At 44.5% G+C, this 23784-nt stretch overlaps 1 protein-coding gene across 1 annotated transcript in view; it reads right to left on the bottom strand.

Moving 5' to 3' along the window:
• wnt2bb (wingless-type MMTV integration site family, member 2Bb) overlaps positions 1–23784 on the bottom strand; it is an 85734-nt gene that overhangs the window by 45925 nt on the left and 16025 nt on the right. The window contains exon 2 of the mRNA XM_078242002.1: positions 16270–16490. Coding sequence (XP_078098128.1) covers positions 16270–16490 — 221 coding nt within the window. The remainder of the gene's footprint in view (positions 1–16269; positions 16491–23784) is intronic.

The following is a 23784-nucleotide window of genomic DNA, read 5'->3' on the forward strand; positions in this document are numbered from 1 at the left end:
TTTAGGCGTTGACTGATCTGTTGTGTTATTTCCTGTTTTTTTCAACTGTTTTTCAGTTCATAATAAGAACATAGAAATGGAAGCAGGAATGGATATTTGGCCTTTTGGGTCTACTTCGCCATGCAATAAGATCATGGCTGACTTAGCTACAGCTTCCCGCACTATCCCCTTAATCCTCTTTATAACCAAAAATCTATTGATTGCACTCTTGAGTAGACTCAACAGTTCTCTGGAATAGAGAATTCCAAAGATTCACAAATCTTTGATTAAAGAAATTTCTCCTCAGCTCAGTTCTATTCCCTATACAGGAATGAGATAGAGAATCTGGTCAACTGATGTGACGACATCTCTCACTCAATGTCAACAAAACAAAGGAGGTTGTCATCGACTTCAGGAAGCGTAAAGGAGAATATGCTCCTGTTTACATCAATGTGAATGAAGTAGAAATGGTTGAGAGCTTCAAGATTTTAGGTGTGCAGATCACCAACAACCTGTCCTGGTCCCCCCCATACCGACACTATAATTAAGAAAGCCCACCAACGCCTTTCTCAGAAGACTAAGGAAATTTGGCATACCCACTACGACTCTCACCAACTTTTACAGATGCACCATAGAAAGCATTCTTTCTGGTTGTATCACAGCTTGGTATGGGCTCCTGCTCTGCCCAAGACCACAAGGAACTACAAACGGTCGTGAATGAAGTCCAATCCATCACGCAAACCAGCCTCCCATCCATTGACTCTGTCTACACTTTCCGCTGCGTCGGAAAAGCAGCCAGCATAATTAGGGATCCACGCACCCCGGATGTTAATACATGTGACAACAATAAATCACATCAAATCACATCAAATCACATCTAATATCCTGAGACTGTGCGCCTGAGTTCTAGATTCCCCAACCAGGAGGAACATCCACTGGCATCTACCCTGTCAAACCCTTCAAGAATCTTTATATATTTCACTTCAATTCAAGTTGATGCAACAGTAATGGGATTCACAGATTCATGGACGTTTACAGGACAGAAGGAGGCCATTCAGCCCATTGTGCCTATGCTGGTCAACAAAGATCTGACTATACTAATCCCATTTTCTAGTGCTTGGCCAATGGCCCTGGAGATTATAACAGTGCAAGTGAATATCTAAATACTTCGTAAATGTTACACCCTAGCTATGACTGTAACACTACATTCTGCACTCCCTCCTTTCCTTCTCATTAAATATACTTTCCATCCCTATCGCCATATTGTCCTCCAACCTGACAGGTCTCTGAGATCTCTGCGCTCTTCCACTCTGGTCTTTTGACCATCCCCAATTCTAATCACTCCACCATTGGTGGCCTGTGCCTTCAGTTGCCTTGGCCTGAAGCTCTGGAATTTTCTCCTTAACACTTCCTCCTTACCTTCCTCCTTTACGATGCTTTTTTGACCAATCATCTGCCCTAATACCTCCTAATGGGGCTGATTGTCAATTTTGTTTGATAATGCTTCTGTGAAGCTTCTTTCCAATTCAATACCCTGAAGGTGCAAGTTGTTGACAATACAACTGAAGCATGAGCCCTTCCCCTTTGTATTCAAGCCCCATTGCAATGGGGGCCAACATCCCATTCACCTTATTGAGTGAAATCTGCACCCATCCACTGGTTCAGTCACTTGTGTACTCGAACATCCAAAACCCCTTTGATCCCCTAACACCCAAAACCCCTTTGATCCCCCAACATCCAAAACCCCTTTGATCCCCTAACACCCAAAACCCCTTTGATCCCCCAACATCCAAAACCCCTTTGATCCCCTAACACCCAAAACCCCTTTGATCCCCCAACATCCAAAACCCCTTTGATCCCCTAACACCCCTGGTTTAGCAAATGCTCGAGATAGTTTGAGGATCACACTTCCCCACATTGAACTTCATTCATCCCCTTGTAACTTTCTAGTCCAATTGATCTAACGTACTGTGTCATTGAACTTAGTATCATCTCAGTGGGGCGACACAGTGGCTCAGTAGTTAGCGCTGCTGCCTCACAGCGCCAGGGACCTGGGTTTGATTCCCAACCTAGATCATTGTCTGTGTGGAGTCTACATGTTCTCCCCATGTCTGCGTGGGTTTCTTCCGGGTGCTTTGGTTTCCTTCCACAGTGTGAAAGACGTGCTGGTTAGGCGCATTGGCCGTGCTAAATTCTCCCTTAGTGCACCTGAACAGGCGCTGGAGTGTGGCAACTAGGGGATTTTTCACGGTAACTTCATTGCAGTTTAATGTAAGCCTTTATTATTAGTGGCTACTAATAATAAATAAAATAAATCTAAAAAACTTCAATACAACTTGCTATTCCTTTATCCAAGGCATGGAGAAACATGCTGAAGAGCTGAGGTCCCAGCACAGAACCTTGGCAACACTATTTGTGTTCCAACAATTGGACAACCTCCCAAAATATTGATGACCAGTTTTACAAGGTTATTTCCAACTCTCCATACTTTCATTTTCTTTGATAATCTCTTGGGCAGAACATTATTGAATTCATTTGGAAGTCGACATGATCTACGCTTACAGATACACCCCTATTCATCACTCCTGTGACCTCCAGGAAATTCTCAACCAGATTAGTCAGACGCAACTCCTAACAAATCCATGCTGCTTCTCTTTGAGTGTCTGATACCTGTCCATAGAATTCCTACAGTGCAGGAGGAGGCCATTCGGCCCATCAAGCCTACACCGACAACAATCCCATCCAGGCTCTATCCCCATAACCTCATGTATTTACCCTGTTGATCCCCCTGCCACTAAGGGGCTATTTAGCATGGCCAAACCACCTAACCCACACATCTTTGGACTGTGGGAGGAAACCGGAGCTCCCAGAGGAAATCCACGCAGACACAGGGAGAACATGGAAACTCCACACAGACCTGAGGCCGGAATGGAACCTGGGTCCCTGGCGCTTTGAGGCAGCAGTGCTAACCATTGTACCACTATGCTGCCTGTAAACTCAAATCAATTCTGGCAGCGGTGGGATTCAAACCCACGCCTCCTCAGAGACTGCTGCTCGGTTATGCTAACATGCTGGGCCATCCCCTTCCCTATTCTTTCAGTTAAATGTATATTTCTGATGGTATCCTTAAGCTGAGGTGTCCTTGTCTTCTCAAGGGTCGAGAGCTTCAAGTTTTTAGGTGTCCAGATCACCAACAACCTGTCCTGGTCCCCCCATGCCGACACTGTAGTTAAGGAAGTCCATCATGCCTCTACTTTCTTAGAAGAGTAAGGAAATTTGGCATGTCAGCTACGACTCTCACCTACTTTTACAGATACACCATAGAAAGCATTTTTTTCTGGTTATATCACAGCTTGATATGGCTCCTGCTCTGCCCAAGACCGCAAGGAACTACAAAAGGTCGTGAATGTAGCCCAATCCATCACGCAAACCAGCCTCCCATCCATTGGCTCTGCCTACACTTCCCACTGCCTTGGCAAAGCAGCCAGCATAAATAAGGACCCCACGCACCCCGGACATTCTCTCTTCCATATCTTCAGTCGGGAAAAAGATACAAAAGTCTGAGGTCACGTGCCAACCGACTCAAGAACAGCTTCTTCCCTGCTGCCGTCAGACTTTTGAATGGACTTACCTTGCATTAAGTTGATCTTTCTCTACACCCTAGCTATGACCGTAACACTACATTCTGCACTCTCTCCTTTCCTTCTCTATGAACGGTATGCTTTGTTTGTATAGCGCGCAAGAAACAATACTTTTCACTGTATGTTAACACATGTGACAATAATAAATCAAATCAACCCATCTTCAGGGTAGCCTCAGTAGCTTTTATCATTGCCAACAGCAATGTAAAATTGTGAAATCCATTAAGATGGAGTCCTGTAGATTGAGCCATTTTTCTTGTTAAGCTGCCAATCTCAAAGTTGCCGAACTCCACAGTTGAACTCCACAAAGACATCCTGTTATTTATGTGATTCAGAACAACACAGTTTCTATCTAAACCAGTGGATGAGTACAAATTGCGATCAACAAACTGAGTGAAATGTTGGCCATCAACACAACGGGGCTAGAATATAAAGGCAAATGGTAAAGCTTCAATTGTATAACAACAACTTATATTTATATAGCAGCTTTATGCTATGAAATTGTCCCAAAATACTTCACAGGCTTGGGTCTCTCAAGGCTCCTGAGCTGCCACACCTGCGATTGGACTGGCAGCATTAGCAGCCCACTCATGGTAGCACTGCTGCCTCACAGCGCCAGGGACCCGGGGTCGATTCCCAGATTGAGTCGCTATCTGTGTCTCTCCGTGTCTGCGTGGGTTTCCTCCGGGTGCTCCGGTTTCCTCCCACAGTCTGAAAGACGTGCTGGTCAGGTGCATTGGCCATGCAAATTCTCCCTCAGTGTACCCGAACAGGCGCCAGAGTGTGGCAACGAGGGGATTTTCACAGTAACTTCATTGCAGTGTTGATATAAGTCTACTTATGACACTAATAAATAACCTTAGTAGATGGCAAGCACAGAGGAGGTCAAATAGGGGGCTGTCTTTGGGAACACAATTCTCTTCCCCCAGGTCTGGCCCCCTCCCCCCGCAAAAGCAGGGTCAGGTCCCCCGCGGTTTTTCCCAATATTGGGGTTCAAAATCCCGTGGAAAAATCCTTCCCATCAGGCCTGGGAAAAGGGAGATTAAAGGAGCATCTGAGAGGGGAGATGGATAGGGTTAGGGAAGAAATTCCAGAGTTTAGGATGCAGACAGGAGGAAGCACAGTGACCATTGGTGGATGGCTAGGAGGCTGTAATTGAAGGAGCGCAGGGATCTGGGAGAGTTGGAGGAGGGGTGGAGGTTACAGAGACAGCGGGGAACGGATGGAGGTGCTACGGATGGAGGCTTTGAAAACAAGGATGAGAATCGCAAAATGTCACCTGGCTTGGTTCCCCAAAAACCATCTCCCATTGCAGTCATGAAAAATCCAATTCACTTCCAGCATCCACAGCTTTTTGAGGCAATGAGGTTTAATTCCAGTACCCCTTATATAAAAAGGAGCTAATTCTAAGATTATGCCCCATAGGTGTGGATTCCTGCGCCAGAAATCATTTTCTCTCTATTTACACAATCATTACTATTTTAAACACCTTGATTACACCACCCCTGAAACTGCGTTATGTCAATTTTTAGCAGCAGCTTCTGCTTGGAGTTTCCAAGCATTATAGCCCTACAGCGTGGACAGGGGGGTATCTGCGTTGTGCCCAGAGGGGCAGTAATACCTTTACCTTTACAGTTACAGAGTCAGGGCTCTGAAGATAAATGCGACCAGTTCCTGCCTGAATTATTTCTGTTTGACTTTTCACCAGTTTGCCTGTGGAAATATTTACATCTCTTATTACTGTTTACACAACTTGGCATAAAGACATACTCTAACTTTAGCTAGTTTAGGAGAGCAGACCCTGCCTGACCCCTAGTAAAAGACATGCTCGCTCTCTCCCTCGCTGTCTCGCTCTCTCCCTCTCTCTCTCTCGCTCTCTATCTCCCTCTATCTCCCTCTCTCTCGCTCTCTCCCTCTAGCTCGCTCTCTCGCTCTCTTCCTCTCTCTCTCTATCTCGCTCTCTCCCTCTCGCCCGCTCTCTCTCTATCTCGCTCTCTCCCTCTCTCTTGCTCTCTCCCTCTGTCTTCCTCTCGCGCTCTCTCCCTCTCTCTCTCTATCTCACTCTCTTCCTCTCTCTCGCTCTCTCCCTCTATCTCGTGCTCTCACTCTGTCTCTCCCTCTCTCGCTTTCTCTCCCTCTCTCTCGCTTTATCTCTCTCACTTTCTCGCTCTCTCCCTCTATCTCGCTCTCTCACTCGCTTTCTCCCTTTCTCTCACTCTCCCCCTCTATCTCACTCTCTCGCTCACTCTCTCTCTCTCTCCCTCTCTCACTCTCTTCCCCTCTCTCTCACTCTATCTCTCCCTCTCTCTCTCGCTGTCTCTCTCACTTTATCTCTGCCTCTCTCGCGCTCTCTCTCGCTTTATCTTTGCCTCTCTCTCGCTCTCTTTCGCTCTCTATCTCCCTCTCTCTTGCTCTCTCCCTCCATCTCGCTCACTCGCCTTCCCTGTCCCCCTCGCTCACTCTCTCCCCCTCTCTCTTGCTTTATCTCTCCCTCTCTCTCTCGCTTTATCTCTCCCTCTCTCTCGCTCTTTCCCTCGCTCTCTATCTCCCTCTCTCCCTCTATCTCGTCCTCTCACTCTCGTTCTCTCTCCCTCTCTCTCTCGCTTTATCTCTCTCTCTCTCGCTCTCTACCTCTTTCTCGTTCTGTTGCTCTCTCTCCCTCTCTCGCTCTCTCACTCTCTCTCTCCCTCTCTCGCTCTGTCTCTCTCGATCTCGCTCTCTCCCTCTATCTCGCTCTCTCACTCTCTCCCTCTCTCGATCTCTCCCTCTATCTCGCTCTCTCGCTCTCTCTCTCTCCTTCTCTTGCTCTCTCTCGCTCTCTCTCTCTCTCTCTCTTTCTCTCGCACTCTCTCTCTCCCTCTCGCTCTCTCTCTCTATCTCACTCTCTGCTCAGCGATGATACACAAATATTTGCATGTGAGTGTGTGTTTGTGTGTACATATCAATATATGTGTGCATGTGTATAAGTGTTTGTATGTACAAATCAGTGTATGTGTGTCAGTGTTTATGCGTGCATATCAATGTGCGTATGTATGCATATGAGAGTGTGACTGAGGGTGGGCATGTTTTCGAATGCATGTGTGTGTCAGTGTGTGTGCATGTATATATGAGTCTTGTGTTACTGTTAGTGTGTGTGTATACGTGTGAGTTTGTGTGTGTGAGAATGTGAATGTGTGTGTATGTCTGTGTGAGTGTGAATGCGTGTTTCAATGTGCACATTTGAGTGTGTTTGAGTGTGTGACTTTGAACGTGAGTGCATGCAGTTGAATGTATGATTGAGTGTGTGAGTATAAGGTGTGTGTTTGAGTGTGCAGTGTGTGCATTTCAGTGTGTGATTTTGAATGCGTGCGTGTATTTAAGCACATGTGCTTGAGTGTCCAGTGTGTGAGTGGGTCTATTTGAGTGTGTGTGAGTGTGTCTATTTGAGTATGTTTGTGTTGTGAAGTTGAGTTTGTGAAGTGTGGTCCCTTTAAAGTCGGTTTTGTGTTCAGTAATCGGATGTCTAAAGTGCAGATGCATACAGGGTACACAGATTGCAACATTTGTAACAAGGACCAAGCATCAGGGTTGCCTCGGTAACAGGCTTTGCAAGCTTTTGAATTTTGACAGCCTATCAGTTTAAAGAAGACACTCAGCTATCAGGAATCTATCAAATTTGAATTTGTTGTTGCTGACAACATCAGACCAATCCTGGTGTAGGAAAATTGATAGGTCATCAGAGTTACAAAGAGGCAATCAACTGCCTGTCTGCAGTTCAACTGAAGAATTGCCACCTCTCAACACCTAGAGAGGGAAGGAGTGGCTCGATGCCAGCTTAAAATATCTCTTCAGAGAACACTCCATCGACCTCACAGAAGGATACCAAATCAGAAAGAGCTTACAGACAGCGGACTCGCCAGAAGCACTCCAAATGTGTTTCCAAAGCCACAAACCTGCTTGTATATTTTTGAGAGTGACTGAATTATTATTTTTTTGGTAATGAATGGTCTTTGTATTTATTTGAACAGCGTTCCAGGAAAAACTTACTTGAATCGTTATGTAACTTGTTTAGTTAAAGTTCCCGGTTGGTTAAGTAAAGAACTTGTTAATCGTTCACTTAAAGCGAGTGTCAGGCAGGTCTTTATATTAATGAACCTCTAAACGTTAATGAAGAACAGTTCACACCTTCCCAAACACTTGTAACAGATTACAAAGCAAGATAGTCCTCGTTGGGGGATTCGGCATGGCTTCACAAAGGGGGATCAACCTTTGTGACATAACAGTTTGTGTGTGTATTTGAGTGTGTTTGATTATGTTTCAGAGTATGTTTGAGTGTGTTTTTGAGTGTGTTTGAGTGTGTATTTGAGTGTGTTTGAGTGTATTTGCATGTATTTGAGTGTATTTGAGTGTATTTGAGTGTGTTTGAATGTGTTTGAGTGAGTTTGAGTGTGTTTGAGTGCGTTTGAGTGAATTTGAGTGTGTTTGAGTGCGTTTGAGAGCATTTGAGTGCGTTTGAGTGTGTTTGAGTGTGTTTGAGTGCGTTTGCGTGTGTTTGAGTGTATTTGAGTGTATTTGATGTGTGTGAGTGTATTTGAGTGTGTTTGAGTGCATTTGAGTAAATATGACAGCGTGTGTGTGTTTCAGTGTATTTCAGTGTGTTTAAGTGTATTTGAGTGTGTTTGAGTGTGTATTTGAGTTTGTCTGAGTGTGTTTAAGTGGGGATTTGAATGTGTTCGAGTGTATTTGAGTGTATTTGAGTGTGTTTCAGTGTATTTGAGTGTGTTTGAGTGTGGTAGAGTGCATTTGAATTTATTTGAGGGTATCTGACTGTATTTGAGTGTGTTTGAGTGTATTTGAGTGTGTTTGAGTGTGTTTCAGTGTATTTGAGTGTGTTTGAGTGTATTTAAGTGTGTTTGAGTGTGATTGAGGGTACTTGAGTGTATTTGAGTGCATTGGAGTGAGCCTGAGTGTTTTTGAGAGTGTTTCCGTGTGTTTGAGTGTGTTTGAGTGTATTAGAGTGTGTTTGAGTGTAATTGAGTTTATTTGAGTGTGTTTGAGTGTATTTGAGTGTGTTTGAGTGTGTATGAGTGTGTATCTGAGTGTGTTTGAGTGTATGTGAGTGTATTTGAGTGTAATTGAGTGCGTTTGAGTGTATTTGAGTGTATTTGAGTGTGTTTGAGTGTATTTGAGTGTGTCTGCGTGTATTTCAGTACATTTGAGTGTGAATGAGTGTATTTGAGAGTGTTTGAGTGTGTTTGAGCGTGTTTGACTGCATTTGAGCGTGTTTGAGTGTATTTGACTGCGTTTGAGTGTGTTTGAATGTGTTTGAGTGTGTTTGAGTGAATTCAAGTGTGTTTGTGTGTATCTGAGTGTGTTTGAGTGTGTTTGAGTGCATTTGAGTGTATTCGAGTGTATTTGATGAGTTTAAGTGTATTTGAGTGTGTTTGAGTGGGTTTGAGTGTATTTGAGAGTGTTTGAGAGTGTTTGAGTGTATTTGAGTGTGTTTGCATGTTTGAGTGTGTATTTGAGTTTGGCCGAGTGGGTTTCAGTGTGGGTTTGTGTGTGTTTGAGTATATGTGAGTGTATTTGAGAGTAGTGGAGTGTGTTTGAGTGTGTTTGAATGTGTTTGAGTGTATTTGAGTCTATTTGAGTGGGTTTCAGTTAATTGGAGTGATTTGAGTGTGTTTGAGTGTATTTGACTTTACTCGAGTGTATTTGAGTGTGTCTGAGTGTGTCTGAGTGTGTTTGAGTGTAATTGAGTGTGTTTGAGTGTATTCGAGTGTATTGGAGTGTGTTTGAGTGTATATGAGTATATCTGAGTGTATTGGAGTGTGTTTTAGTGTATTTGTGTGTATTTGGGTGTGTTTGAGTGCATTAGAGTGTATTCGAGTGTGTTTGAGTGTATTTGAGTGTACCTGAGTGTATTTGAGTGTTATTGAGTGCATTTGAGTGCATGTAGTGGGTTCGAGTGTGTTTGAATGTGTTTGATTGTATTTGAGTGTGTTTGATTGTATTTGAGTGTGTTTGATTGTATTTGAGTGTGTTTGAGTGTGTTTGATTGTATTTGAGTGTGTTTGAGTGTATTTCAGTGTGTATGAGTGTAATTGAGTGTATTTGAGTGTGTTTGCATGTATTTGAGTCTATGTGAGTGTGTGTTTGAGTGCGTTTGAGTGTGTTTGACTGTCTTTGAGTGTGTTTGAGAGTTTTTGAGTGTGTTTGAGTATATTTGAGTGTGTTTGAGTGTATTTCAGTGTATTTGAGTGTATCAGAGTGTGTTTGAGTGTGCATGAGTGTATTTGAGTGTATCTGAGTGTATTTGAATGTATTTGAGTGTGATTGAGTGTATTTGAGTGTATCTGATTGTGTTTGAGTATGTTTGAGTGTATTGGAGTGTATTGGAGTGCGTCTGAGTCTATGTGAGTGTGTCTGAGTGTATTTGAGTGTATTAGAGTTTGTTTGAGTCTATGTGAGTGTGTTTGAGTGTATTTGAGTGTGTTTGTGTGTATGTGAGTGTGTCTGAGTGTATTTGAGTGTATTTGAGTGTGTTTCAGTGTGTTTTAGTGTGTTGCAGCGTGTTTGAGAGTATTTGAGTGTGTTTGAGTGTATTTGAGTGTGTTTGAGTGTGTTTAAGTGTATAGGAGTGTATTTGAGTGTGTTTGAGTGTGTTTGAGTGTATTTGAGTGTGTTTGAGTGTGTTTAAGTGTATAGGAGTGTATTTGAGTGTGTCTGAGTGTATTCGAGTGTATTGGAGTGTGTTTGAGTGTACCTGAGTGTATATGAGTATATCTGAGTGTATTGGAGTGTGTTTTAGTGTATTTGTGTGTATTTGGGTGTGTTTGAGTGCATTAGAGTGTATTCGAGTGTGTCTGAGTGTATTTGAGTGTACCTGAGTGTATTTGAGTGTTATTGAGTGCATTTGAGTGCATGTGAGTGGGTTCGAGTGTGTTCAAATGTGTTTGATTGTATTTGAACGTGTTTGAGTGTATGTGAGTGTGTTTGATTGTATTTGAGTGTGTTTGATTGTATTTGAGTGTGTTTGAATGTGTTTGAGTGTATTTGAGTGTGTTTGCATGTATTTGAGTGTATGCGAGTGTGTATTTGAGTGTGTTTGAGTGTATTGGATTGTGTTTGAGTGCGTTTGAGTGTGTTTGACTGTCTTTGAGTGTGTTTGAGAGTTTTTGAGTGTGTTTGAGTATATTTGAGTGTGTTTGAGTGTATTTCAGTGTGTTTGAGTGTATCCGAGTGCGTTTGAGTATGTATGAGTGTATTTGAGTGTATCAGAGTGTGTCTGAGTGTGTATGAGTGTATTTGAGTGTATCTGAGTGTATTTGAATGTATTTGAGTGTGTTTGAGCGTATTTGAGTGTATCTGATTGTGTTTGAGTATGTTTGAGTGTATTGGAGTGTATTGGAGTGCGTTTGAGTCTATGTGAGTGTGTCTGAGTGTATTTGAGTGTATTTGAGTTTGTTTGAGTCTATGTGAGTGTGTCTGAGCGTGTCTGAGTGTGTTTGAGTGTGTTTGTGTGTATGTGAGTGTATTTGAGTGTGTTTGAGTGTTTTTGAGTGTGTTTGAGTGTATTGTGTGTATTTGAGTTTGTTTGCATGTGTTTGAGTGTATCTGAATGTATTTGAGTGTGTTTGAGTGTATTTCAGTGTATTTCAGTGTATACAAGCGTATTTGTGTGTATTTGAGTGTGTTTGAATGTGTTTGAGTGTATTTGAGTGTGTCTGTGTGTATCTGAGTGTATTTGAGTGTACCTGAGTGTATTTGACTGTGGTTGAGTGTATTTGAGTGCATTTGAGTGTGTTTGAGTGTGTTTGAGTGTATTTGAGTCTATTTGAGTGTGTTTGAGTGAGTTTGAGTGTGTTTGAGAGTGTCTGTGTGTATCTGAGTGTATCTGAGTGTATTTGAGTGTATCTGAGTGTGTTTGACTGTATGTGAGTGTCTTTGAGTGCATCTGAGTGTGTATTTGAGTGTGTTTGAGTGTATTTGCATGTGTTTGAGGGTATTTGAGTGTTTATGAGGTGTTTGAGTTTGTTTGAGTGTATTTGAGTGTGTTTTAGTGTGTTCGAGTGTATTTGGGTGTGTTTGAGTGTATATGAGTTTGTTTGAGTGTGTTTGAGTGTATATGAGTGTGTTTGACTGTATTTGAGTATTTTGAGTGTATTTGAATATGTTTCAGTGTGTCTGAGTGTGTTTGTGTGTATTTGAGTGTGTTTGAATGTATTGAGTGTGTTTGAGTGTATTTGAATGTGTGTGTGTTTTTGAGTGTGTCTGATTGTGTTTGTGTGTGAGTGTATTTGAGTGTGTTTGATTGTATTTGAGTGTGTTTGAGTGTATTTGAATGTGTGTGTGTTTTTGAGTGTGTCTGATTGTGTTTGTGTGTGTGAGTGTATTTGAGTATGTTTGATTGTGTTTGAGTGTGTTTGAGTGTTTTTAAGTGTGTTTGAATGTGTGCTTTTCTCTTAAAACCAATGTGCCGTTGCTGGTATGTTAATTGCTTTTTAAAGTTTCTTTAAATAAAGCATTAATTTCTACAACGTCATTTACCTCCCAGGATGTCCCAGAGTTCTTTTCTGCTAATGAAGTGCTTTGAAATACAGTCACTATTATAACGAAGGAAAGATGGCAGCCAATTAGCACACAGCAAGATCCCACAAACTGCAGTGGAATAGTAATCTATTTAGTGAAGTTGATTATGGGATAAATATTGATCAATACATTGGATAGAACCCCTCCAAAATACCCATGGGGTCTTTCACGTCCACCTGCTGGTGCCTCAGTTGAACTTTTCATGAAGAATAAATGTCATCCACAATGTAGCATTCCCCCAGTACTGCACTCGAAGTGAGGTTGTAGATTTCTGTTCTGAAGTCTCCTGGAGTGAGACTTGAACCTACAACTTCCTGATTCAGAGAGAAGTGGCACAGCTAAGGCAAGTTATGGCAAATATGACTGAGAAGCTTCCCTTTCAATGTAAAGAATTATCTGTGGTACAGCCAGGGCCACAGCCACTGGAATGCCTTGCTCAGGCTTGCTGCTGTCACCTACATGTTTGTTCCTGTGGAAGGAGCATTATTTACTGCAACGCAAGATTTCAATCCCTTGTGGATTTTGTTTCTTTTACTTTAAATAAAAAAGTCATTTAATCTCTGATTGTGGCTGGCTGATAGTTTGAAAAATTAAATACTTGCAGAATATTCCCAACTCACCATCTCTGAGAGTCCTGAAATATACTTTCAGGTAATACACAATTACAGGGAATTACAGCACAGACACAGGCCATTCAGCCCAACTGTTTCATGCCAGCATCTGTGCTTCACATGAGTTTCCACCCAACCCTCTTCATCCCACTCTATATCAGCAGATCCTATACCTTCCTTCTGGGTTTATCTAACTGCCTCTTAGATGTATCCAAAATTTAATGTTTCTTTATTAGAGTCACAATTAGGCTTACATTAACACTGCAATGAAGTTACTGTGAAAATCCCCAAGTCACCACACTCCGGCGCCTGTTCGGGTCAATCCACCTAACCTGCATATCTTTGGACTGTGGGAGGAAACCAGAGCACCTGGAGGAAACCCACGCAGACACGGGGAGAACGTGCAAACTCCGCACAGACAGGGAATCGAACCTGGGTCCCTGATGCTGTGAAGCCGCAGTGCTAACTACTGTGTCACCGTGCCGCCCTTTCTGCTACTGGCCTCAACTACTTCCACATTCCCTCTGGGTAAAGAAGACCTTTCTCAACCTATCCTCCTCACCAGGCCGTGTGTGAGTACAGGCTGAGGAAACACTTTGGGAGATTATCCCCACATTTCACATCCTGAATGTGGATCTTCATGTTTTAAAAAGAAACATTCTTTCATGGGATGTGGGCGTCACTGGCAAGACCAGAAGAGAAAACACTGGAAAATCTCAGCAGGTCCGACAGCATCTGTAAGGAGAGAAAAGAGCTGACGTTTCGAGTCCAGATGACCCTTTGTCAAAAGCTTTTGACAAAGGGCCATCTGGACTCGAAACGTCAGCTCTTTTCTCTCCTTACAGATGCTGTCGGACCTGCTGAGATTTTCCAGTGTTTTCTCTTTTGGTTTCAAATTCCAGCATCTGCAGTAATTTGCTTTTATCCACTGGCACGACCAGCATTTGTTGCCCTTGAATTGTTTGACTTGCTGGGCCATTTCAGAGGGCAGTTGAGAGGGGACCACATTGCTATGGCTCTGGAGTCACATTTAGGCCAGACTGGGTAAGGATGGCAAGATTTCCTTCCCTAAAGAACAATAGTGAACCAGATGGGTTTTAATGACAATCGATGATAGTTTCAAGGCCACCTTCACCGAGACCAGCTTTATAATTCCATAATTTATTCATGGAATTTAAGCTCCACTGGCAGGATTTGAACCCACGCCCCCCCCGGAACAGAAGCCTGAGGCCTTTAGATTAGTATTCCAGCGACATTACCACGTTGCCACCAGCTTTATTCCTAAAACTCTGCCTATGTTTTGTGAGCTGTCCCTTTAATTCGGGACAGTGCGTTTGAAGAAATCATTTGCAGCAAGTGAGGTACTGGCCAGGACTCAGCACCCAACAGCGCGTCAGGGCTTTTGATATTCTGCAGGCTGTTGGCTCAGAATTGCCACACTTGAAAAGCGCAGCCAGCAATCCTAGCCAGGAATCCGTCTGCTTGTGATGTGCCTTTGTTGCAGGAGATCTACAGCAGTGCGCATTCCAAGAACCAGCTTACAACCTGTGGCGTCTACAGAGCGTTCAGCCACTTAGCTACAGTAGAATCACATCTTAAATGGGAGGATGAGCTGGAATACAACCGAATGTTTAATAGATCGAAATAATCTACAATTATATAGTGCCGCTCAGGACATTTTCATTTTCTTTATTCGTTCATGGGATATGAGAAGCCCCAGAAGGAAAGATGGCTCTTTGGGCTTTTCACAATCACTGACTTGGAGATAGGACAGTGAGTGAGTTCTCGAATCTGAACACTCCAGATCTGTAGCAATGTGGTTGACTCTTAATTTCCCTCTGATAATGGCCTAGCAAGCAATCCAGTTCAAGGGGCAATAAGGGAGGGGCAATAAATGCTGGCCCAGCCAGCGACACCCACATCCCATGAATCAATATGGAATCACAAATTATTTGAACCATCTAAAGAATAATACTTAGAAATTCCCATGGAATTCATTCAACTTCTGCTTGGAAATGTGTCGATCTCTGTTAAAATTAGGGTTGCTAATCTTGGCTGGACATATATTTCTGGGGTTTCACATGATGTCCCGCCTTCCCACGCCAATTGGAAACAGACTGTTCACAGAATCCCTACCGTGCAGGAAGAGGCCATTCGGCCCATCAAGTCTGCACCGATTCTCTGACAGAGCATCTTACTAAGGCCCACCCCCATTCCCTTAACCCCAGGTATTTACCCTGCTAATCCCCCTAATCTACCTTGGGACACTAAGGGGCAATTTAGCATGGCCAATTCACCTAACTTTCGCACTTTTGGACTGTGGGAGGAAATTGGAGCACACCCAGAGGAAACCCACACAGACACGGGGAGAATGTGCAAACTCCGCACAGTCACCCGAAGCTGGAATTGAACCCAGGTCTCTGGAGTTGTGAGGCAGCAGTGCTAACCACTGTGCCGCCCATCATTCATTACCCATTGGATGATTCTTGATTCAATCTCCAATATTTTTTATAACTGACAAATGAAAGAGTCCAAAACATTTTTTTAAAGTATATAATTATTTTTAGTGACCATTTGATTTTTCACAGCAGTGTCCTAGGGGTTAATCGTTCATGAAGTGTCCAGGACAATCCTGGAGGGTTGGTAACCCCTACTTTCTGTTAAGGATTGAGTTCACAATTGAATATATAAAGAGGCAGATCACAACACCCTTTCACTAAATGAAGCAGTGTTTGAGTATTTTAAAATGGGGGGCATTTGAACGCCAACATGTTCCCTTTCGCACTGCAGGAATTCTCCAATTCCAGGATTTGAGTATAGGAATCAGGATGGTTTGCTGCAGTTATACAGGACCTTGGTGAGGCCACACCTTGAGTATTGTGTGCAGCTTTGGTCTCCTAGTCTGAGGAAGGACGTTCTTGCTATTGAGGGAATCCAGCGCAGGTTCACCAGACTGATTCCTGGAATGGCAGGACTGACATATGAAGAGAGACTGGATCGACTGGGCTTGTACTCACTGGAATTTAGAAGAATGAGAGGCTATCTCATGGAAACATATAAAATCCTGGTGGGACTGGACGGGCTAGATGCGGGAAGAATGTTCCCGATGTTGGGGAAGTCCAGAACTGGGGGTCACAGTCTAAGAATAAGGGGACTGGGATGAGGAAGAACTTCTTCACTCAGAGTTGTGAATCTGTGGAATTCTCTACCACAGAAAGCTGTTGGGGCCAGTTTGTTAGATATGTTCAAGAGGGAGCTGGATGTGGCCCTTGCGACTAAAGAGATCAAGGGGTACGGAGAGAAAGCGGGAATGGGATACTGAAAGTGCATGATCAACCATGATCACATTGAATGGTGGTGCAGATATGAAGGGCCGAGTGGCCTACTCCTGCACCTATTTTCTATGTTTCTATGTTTGCTTCCTTACCATTTTAAACTTTAAAATTTTCTTTAAAAAAACAACTTACTACGCAACATTACTTTGCCAAATACAGTGTGGTCCCTGCCCAGGGTGCTACAGTTCCATCGATGGTGTCGGAATTGGTGCTGACATTCACGAATCCACTCCTTGGCTCCTTCCCCTATTGACTGCATAATATCCGGGTGTTTCTGACACAGCTGCCGCTGTTTGTTGACCAATCCGGGGATGTTGTCACAGATCACACGGGCTCCGAGAGCTCCAATATACCTGTGGGAGAGACCAGTGCCATTAGGTCACATTACCTCACACCAACATCCCAAATACAGTTTCCAATGATTTGCTTGGAGTCACAGCACAGGAAGGAAGCCATTCGGCCCATCGCGCCTTTGCTCTCCCTTTGAAGGAGCTGTCCAATGGGCCCCAATTCTTTCCCATCGCTCTGCAGCCATGTCCTTTCTGAGTTTGAAAGAAATTTACACAGGATATGGGCGTCGCTGGCGTGGCCAACGTTTTGTCTCCCCTCCCTAATGACCCTTCAGTTAAGTAGCTTGATGTCCCATTCCAGAGGGTAGTTAAGAATCAGTCACATTGCTGTGGGCCAGACCAGGTAAGGATGGCAAATTTCCTATCTAAATGTGGTTAGTGAACTGGATGGCTTTCTACAACAATCAAGGGTGGCACAGTGGTTAGCACTGCTGCTTCACAGCGCCGGGGACCCGGGTTTGATTCCCGGCTTGGGTGACTGTCTGTGTGGAGTTTGCACCTTCTCCCCGTGTCTGCATGGGTTTCCTCCGGGTGCTCCGGTTTCCTCCCACAGTCCCCAAAGATGTGCGGGTCAGGTTGATTGGCCATGCTAAATTGTGCCATAGTGTCCCAAGATGCGTAGGTTAGGGGGATTTAAGTGGTAAATACGTGGGGTTACTGGGATTGGGGCCTGGGTAAGAGGCTCTGTCAGAGAGTCAGTGCAGATTCGATGGGCTGAATAGCTCCTTCTGCATGAGAGGAATTGAATGATAGTTTCATCGTCACCATTACTGAAGCTAGATTTCAATTTCATGTTTTATTCCTTGAATTTAAATTCTATTAGCTGCTCTGCTGGGATGAGAACCCCTTGTCCCCAACACATTGACATGGATTACTCGTCTGGTTAAATTACCACCACACCACCTTTTAAGAGTCAATCATATTACTGTGGCTTTGGAGTCACGTGTAGGCCAGTCCAGATAAGGATTTCCTTCCCTAAAGGACATTATAAAAGTTTAAGTTTATTTATTAGTCACAAGTAAGGCTTACATTAACACTGCAATGAAGTTACTGTGAAATTCCCCGAGTTGCCACAGTCCGGTGCCTGTTCGGGTCAATGCACCCTAACCAGCACGTCTTTCAGAATGTGGGAGGAAACCGGAGCACCCGGAGGAAACCCACGCAGACAACGTGCAAACTCCACACAGACAGTGACCCAAGCCGGGAATCGAACCCCGGGTCTCTGGCGCTATGAAGCAGCAGTGCTAACCACTGTGCTACCGCGCCACCCCATTAGTGAACCGGATGGGTTTTTACGACAATCGACAATGCTTTCAGGGTCATCGTTAGATTTTTATTCAAATTCCATCATCTGCCATGGTCGGATTCGAACCCAGGGTCCCTAGAACATTACCCTGGTCCAGTGACAATACCACTACATCACTGCCTCCTCGAAGATGCTTGTGAATTTGCTTCTTCCAGTAACACATTCCAAATCATTACATTTCGCATCACAACACAATTTCTTTTCACCTCCCCTGGCTTTTTCTTTGGCCAACAATCTTCAACCTGTATGTTCATCTTCGCTATTCTGCCGCCACTATTTTCCCTATTTACTCCATCAAACTCCTTCATGATTTTCAACTCTTGAATCCCTGCTTTGATTTACTGCTTAATTCACTTTTCCTGCAAAAATTTGTTTTTAAAGTTGAAGTTTATTTGTTACTGTCACAAGTAAGGTTTACATTAACACTGCAATGAAGTTACTGTGAAATTCCCCCAGTCGCCACAGTCCGGCGCCTGTTCGGGTCAATGCACCTAACCCCAGCACGTCTTTCGGAATGTGGGAGGAAACCGGAGCACCCGGAGGAAACCCACGCAGACACGGGGAGAACGTAAATTTTAGGAAGGGGCATGTAGCAAATGAGAGCAAGATGGCTGTCCATCATATTTCCTGTTGAAGCTTCCTTTCCAGCCTTGGACAGGATATGGAACAGAAACTGATCTGCTAGCACCCAGCTACCTCCTGTTGAAAGCAAAGATCTACCAGCACCATGTTCACGTGGCCCCTGCCAACTATTTTCCACTCTCAATTCGCATGTCTCCACTTATATTGGGGCAGCATGGTGGCACAGTGGTTAGCACTGCTGCCTCACAGCGCCAGGGACCCGGGTTCAATTCCGGCCTCAGGTCACTGTCTGTGCGGAGTTTGTGCATTCTCCCCATGTCTGCGTGGGTTTCCTCCGGGTGCTCCGGTTTCCTCTCACAGTCCAAAGATGTGCGAGTTAGGTTGATTGGCCGTGCTGAACTGACCCTAGTGTCAGGGGGATTAGCAGGGTAAGTGTGTGGGGTTGCGGGAATAGGGCCTGGGTGGGATTTTGGTCAGTGCAGACTCTTTAGGCTGAAGGGCCTCCTTCTGCACTGTAGGGATTCTATGCTATGATGGGAGCTCCTCGGGTGAAAAATATCTGGCTGCATTGACGTCCTCCTGCCATTAGAGGTGCTGCAGCAGGAGGGTGCATTTATAACTTGATGGGCAGAACTCTCCCATAAAATTTCTAAGGCCGGAATTCTCCGGCCATTCATGCCCCACTGTCACAGCCAGCGAGCACGGAGAATTTGGTGCTCAGCCAAATAACCGTTCACTGCAGCGGGACTGGAGAATTGCAGCTGCGGGCGAGGTCGGAGAATCTGGCCCAAGTGTTGTCTCCAGTGGGAAAACCAATGAGGTTCCCACTGGGTGGTTTGGTGTGACTCAGTTCACAATTCACCCACACTTAGACGTGTTTTTGAAGCCTGGGGAGATTCTCGTTAAACTCACCCACACTTAAAAATTTTTACGGGGTGGGGACCCAAAGCTGCCAGCAAGGCTGGCTCCTCGGGGATCGGGGTGTCCTTTTTCAAGGCATCAGCATTCCCTCCCCCCGCCCCCCACTCGCTGATACCAGCATCCACTCCCCCCAAGTGAGCAACACCCTGCTATGGGGTTGCCAAAAGCCCCTTCGGGCTATGTTGATTGGCCATGCTAAACTGACCAGTGAACTGATCAGGGAACTATAGACCAGTGAGCCTAACATCAGGACTGGGGAAGTTGCTGGAGTCTATTATCAAGGATTTCATAACTCGGCATTTTAAGGTAGTGGTATAATCAGACAAAGTCAGCATGGATTTACAAAAGGGAAATCATGCTTGATGAATTTATTGGAATTTTTTGAGGATGTAACTAGTACTGTTGGCCATGGAGAACCAGTGGATGTGGTTTATTTAGACTTTCAGAAGGCTTTCGATAAGATCTCACATAATATATTACTATGTAAAGTTAAAGCACGTGGGATTGCAGGTAATGTCTTGAGATGTATAGAAAGCTGGTTAATAGATAGGAAGCAAAGAGTTGGCATAAATGGGTCTTTTTCTGATTGACAGTCAGTGATTAGTGGTGTTCCGCAGGAATCTGTGCTAGTACCCCAACTGTTCACATTATTTTTTATTGATTTGGAAGAGGAAACTGAATGTATTATCTCCAAATTTGCAAATGAAACAAAGTTGGGTGGGAGAGTGAGCTGTGAGGAGGAGGATGCAGAGATGCTTCAGTGTGATTTGGACAGGATGAGTCTGTAGGCATCTGCATGGCAGATGCAGTACAATGTGGATAAATGTGAGGTTATCCACGTTGGTAGCAATAATAGGAAGACAGATTATTATTTAAATGGGTGTAAGTTGAGAAAGGTGGAGACTCAGTGAGACCTTGGAATCCTTGTGCATCAGTCGCTGAAAGTAAGCATGCAGGTACAGCAGGCAGTAAAGAAGGCAAATGGTATATTGGCTTTCATAGCGAGAGGATTTGAGTATAAGGATAGGGATGTTTTGCTGCAGTTGTATAGAGCGCCACACCTGGAGTATTGTGTGCAGTTTTGGTGTCCTTATCTGAGGAAGGATGTCCTTGCTATAGAGGGAGTACAGCGAAGGTTTACCCGGCTGATTCCTGGGATGGCAGGTCTGTCACATGAAGAGAGACTAAGTCGGTTAAGATTATATTCACTGGAATTTAGAAGAGTGACAGGGGATCTCATAGAAACTTATAAAATTCTAACAGGATTAGACAGGGCACATTAAGCAAAGAATGGGCAGGATTTTACAACCTCGCTCAGGCGAGGCTCGTAAAACCCCACCCAAGGCCAATGGAGAATTCTGTTCTGCGAACCTCACCTGCCCCGATTCGGGACGAGCGAGGCGGTAAAATTCCGGCCAATGTTCCCGAAGGTGGGGGAGTTCAGAACTAGGGGTGATAGTTTGAGGATAAGGGGTAAACCTTTTAGGACTGAGGTGAGGAGAAATTTCTTCACCCAGAGGGTGGTGAATGTGTGGAATTCACTCCCACAGAATGTAGTTGAGGCCAAAACGTCTGATTTCAAGAAGAAATTAGATATAGCTCTTGGAGCTAAAGGGATCAAGGGACATGGAAGGAAGGGGGGAATCAGGATTATGGTTGGTGCAGGCTCGTTGGGCCGAATGTCCTCCATCTGCATTGTATGGATTCTATGGATTCTATCTTATATGTTTCAATAAGATCACCTCTCATTCTTCAATCTCCACTGGGTAAAGGCCCAACCTGTTTAACTTTCTTTCATAAGGTCAACCCTTCAACCCAGGAATGAGTCAAATGTGCCTGTTCTGATCTGCTCTGAGGGCAATTATATCCTTTTCATAAAGAAGGAGACTCAAACTGTCCACACAGTATTCCAGATGTGATCTCAGCAAGGCCCTGCACAGCTGCGGTAAAACTTCCCTGCTTTTATATTCCATTCCCCTCAGAATAAATGCAATATACAAATGAGTTTGAGTGGAAACTTGAGCAAAGAAACTCACTTTGAAAACTGGCACCATGTTCAGTGCAATTTGTGCCCAGAGTGCCAATTGCACCCAATGTAAACCTCTATTCCACAGGGAATAGCAACCTCCGAAAATATGAAGGTGCCAAGGTAGAAATTTCATGACTTGATCAATCATCTCCGGAATTTTGCCGCCTCGCTCGCCATGGGAATCGGGTGGGATTTTCTGGTCTCGGGTCGAGTGAGGCCATAAAATCCCGCCCCATGTCTCCAAATTTCTCCCGGTGGGCGAAGGATTGTGAATCTGTTTCAAATGCTTCCATCTTCAAAACGCAGAGGGGGACCGGTTGGGAAGAAACCTCCGCTTTTGTTCGTAACAATCCCAGATCCAAGCATTGGATTGAGTTTCCTCCGCGTAGAAAGAAACAACTCGACCGGAATTCTCTGACTGTTCACGCCCACCGCTGCTGCCAGCGAGAATGGAGAATCTGGCACTCAGCCAAATCTCCATTCACTGCAGCAGCAGGGCTGGAGAATCCCGGCTGCGAACGAGGTCAGAGTGTCCGGTGCCTCATCCCAAAGTGTCTGCCAGTCCTCCCCATAATCCGCTTTCTCTGCTGGTTGGAGAAGGTGGCACAAAAAATAGAAAATTGCTACAAGCCCCAAACGTAATGAATAAGCTCTCAAAAATGCAGCATTGTAATAATTTGAACCCGGGTCCCCAGAACATTAGCTGAGTTTCTGGATTAATATTCTAGCGATAATACCACTAGGCCATCGCCTCCTGTCCGCCCTTGAGAAGCTAAGTAGTGGCAAGAGGGCGCAGAGCCAGGAGCTGGGATTCTCAATGCTGGGAGTTCTTGCTTTTTTAGATGGGACTATGCTGCGGCGTATCACAGGACATTGCTAAAGTTGAATGATGCCTGATGTATCAGCCTTTACACGGGACAGCTGTGAGATCTGCAAGTATTACCCACAAACTGCCTAGATGCCAAAAGAGAGTAATTAAAAAATATACCCCGTGGGTTCGGATTGACTCCAGACAGCTGTAAGAAGCCAGGAAATCCCACCAACACCAAGCAGTAGCTAAAATATGTTGGCAAATATTACAGGCAGGCACCAGTGCGGTGCTCAGAATCAGCCTTGTCCTTGCCTACTCCATTCTCATTAACTTGCTTAATGAGAAAACTCTGGAAATTTACATGTTTGGGCTCCAAGGAAAGTTTTTTAATTGGTTCCACCAGGTCCCCAGACTTTCTCTTTCTCCAATCTCACTGCGAACCTGCGAGTCTTTATTTGCTTCTTCTCTGTCCCTACAGGTAGTTGGGGCGGCCCGGTGGCACAGTGGGTCAGCACCGCTGCCTCACAGCGCCAGGGACCCGGGTGCGATTCCCGGCTTGGGTCACTGTCTGTGTGGAGTTTGCACGTCCTCCTCGTGTCTACATGGGTTTCCTCCCACAGTCCAAAGACGTGCGGGTCAGGTTGGTTGGCCATGCTAAATTGACCCTAGTGTCAGGGGGATTAGCTGGGGTAAATATGTGGGGTTTTGGGAATAGGGCCTGGGTGGGATTGTGGGTGGTGCAGACTTGATGGGCCGAATGGTCTCCTTCTACGCTATAGGGATTCTATGGATTTTATGGGCTCGGTTCCTGGTCTCTCTCTCTCTATGACTTGGGTGAAGGGTGGGGTCAGCGGGGAAGGAGTTTGGCCACTGGAGCTGCTATCCAGACCCACTTCCAGTCCTATTCCTTTTTGAAGTAGATTCCTGTGAGGCTCAGCAAGAATGGACATTCCATCTCCCTACACTGGGAATGTTTGTCGGGAGCGCTGGGGAGGAGATACCAAGCCCACTCTGATCCTGATGACCCTGGATAACAGTGTCAGTATCTGGCTTTAACATAACACTCTCCAAATCTATGAGCCTTCCTTTTCATACCAGTCCAAATCCACTTGGTTATAAACACCATCAATTAAAAGTGGCTCTTCATTTTCTCAATAGTTTCTGTGTAAAAATGGTCAAAGAAATTCCAAATAGTGACTACACCAAGCACAGAATGTTTAATAATCCCCCAACATAAGATATTCTCTGACCCTCCCCGTATTAAATCCCCAAATAAAGAATATTGAACCTTAAACACAGAAAAAATCCACTGAACTGACCATGTAGAATTTAAAATAAACCCAAGACAAAGATTGGCTCTCCAGAGAATATGGATAGATCCACATACCAAGTACATGCATAGACATAGACATGTACAGAGTCTCAATGCACAGAGGCACATAGAGTCACAGGCACACAGTCTCACAAACAGTCACACACACACACAGTCACACACACAGTCACACACACACACAGTCACACACACACACAGTCACACACACAGTCACATACACACACACACAGTCACACACGCACACACACACAGTCACACACGCACACACACACACAGTCACACACACACAGTCACACACACACACAGTCACACACA

Source organism: Mustelus asterias, chromosome 25, assembly GCF_964213995.1.
Source record: "Mustelus asterias chromosome 25, sMusAst1.hap1.1, whole genome shotgun sequence".
NCBI classification, from domain to species: domain Eukaryota; kingdom Metazoa; phylum Chordata; class Chondrichthyes; order Carcharhiniformes; family Triakidae; genus Mustelus; species Mustelus asterias.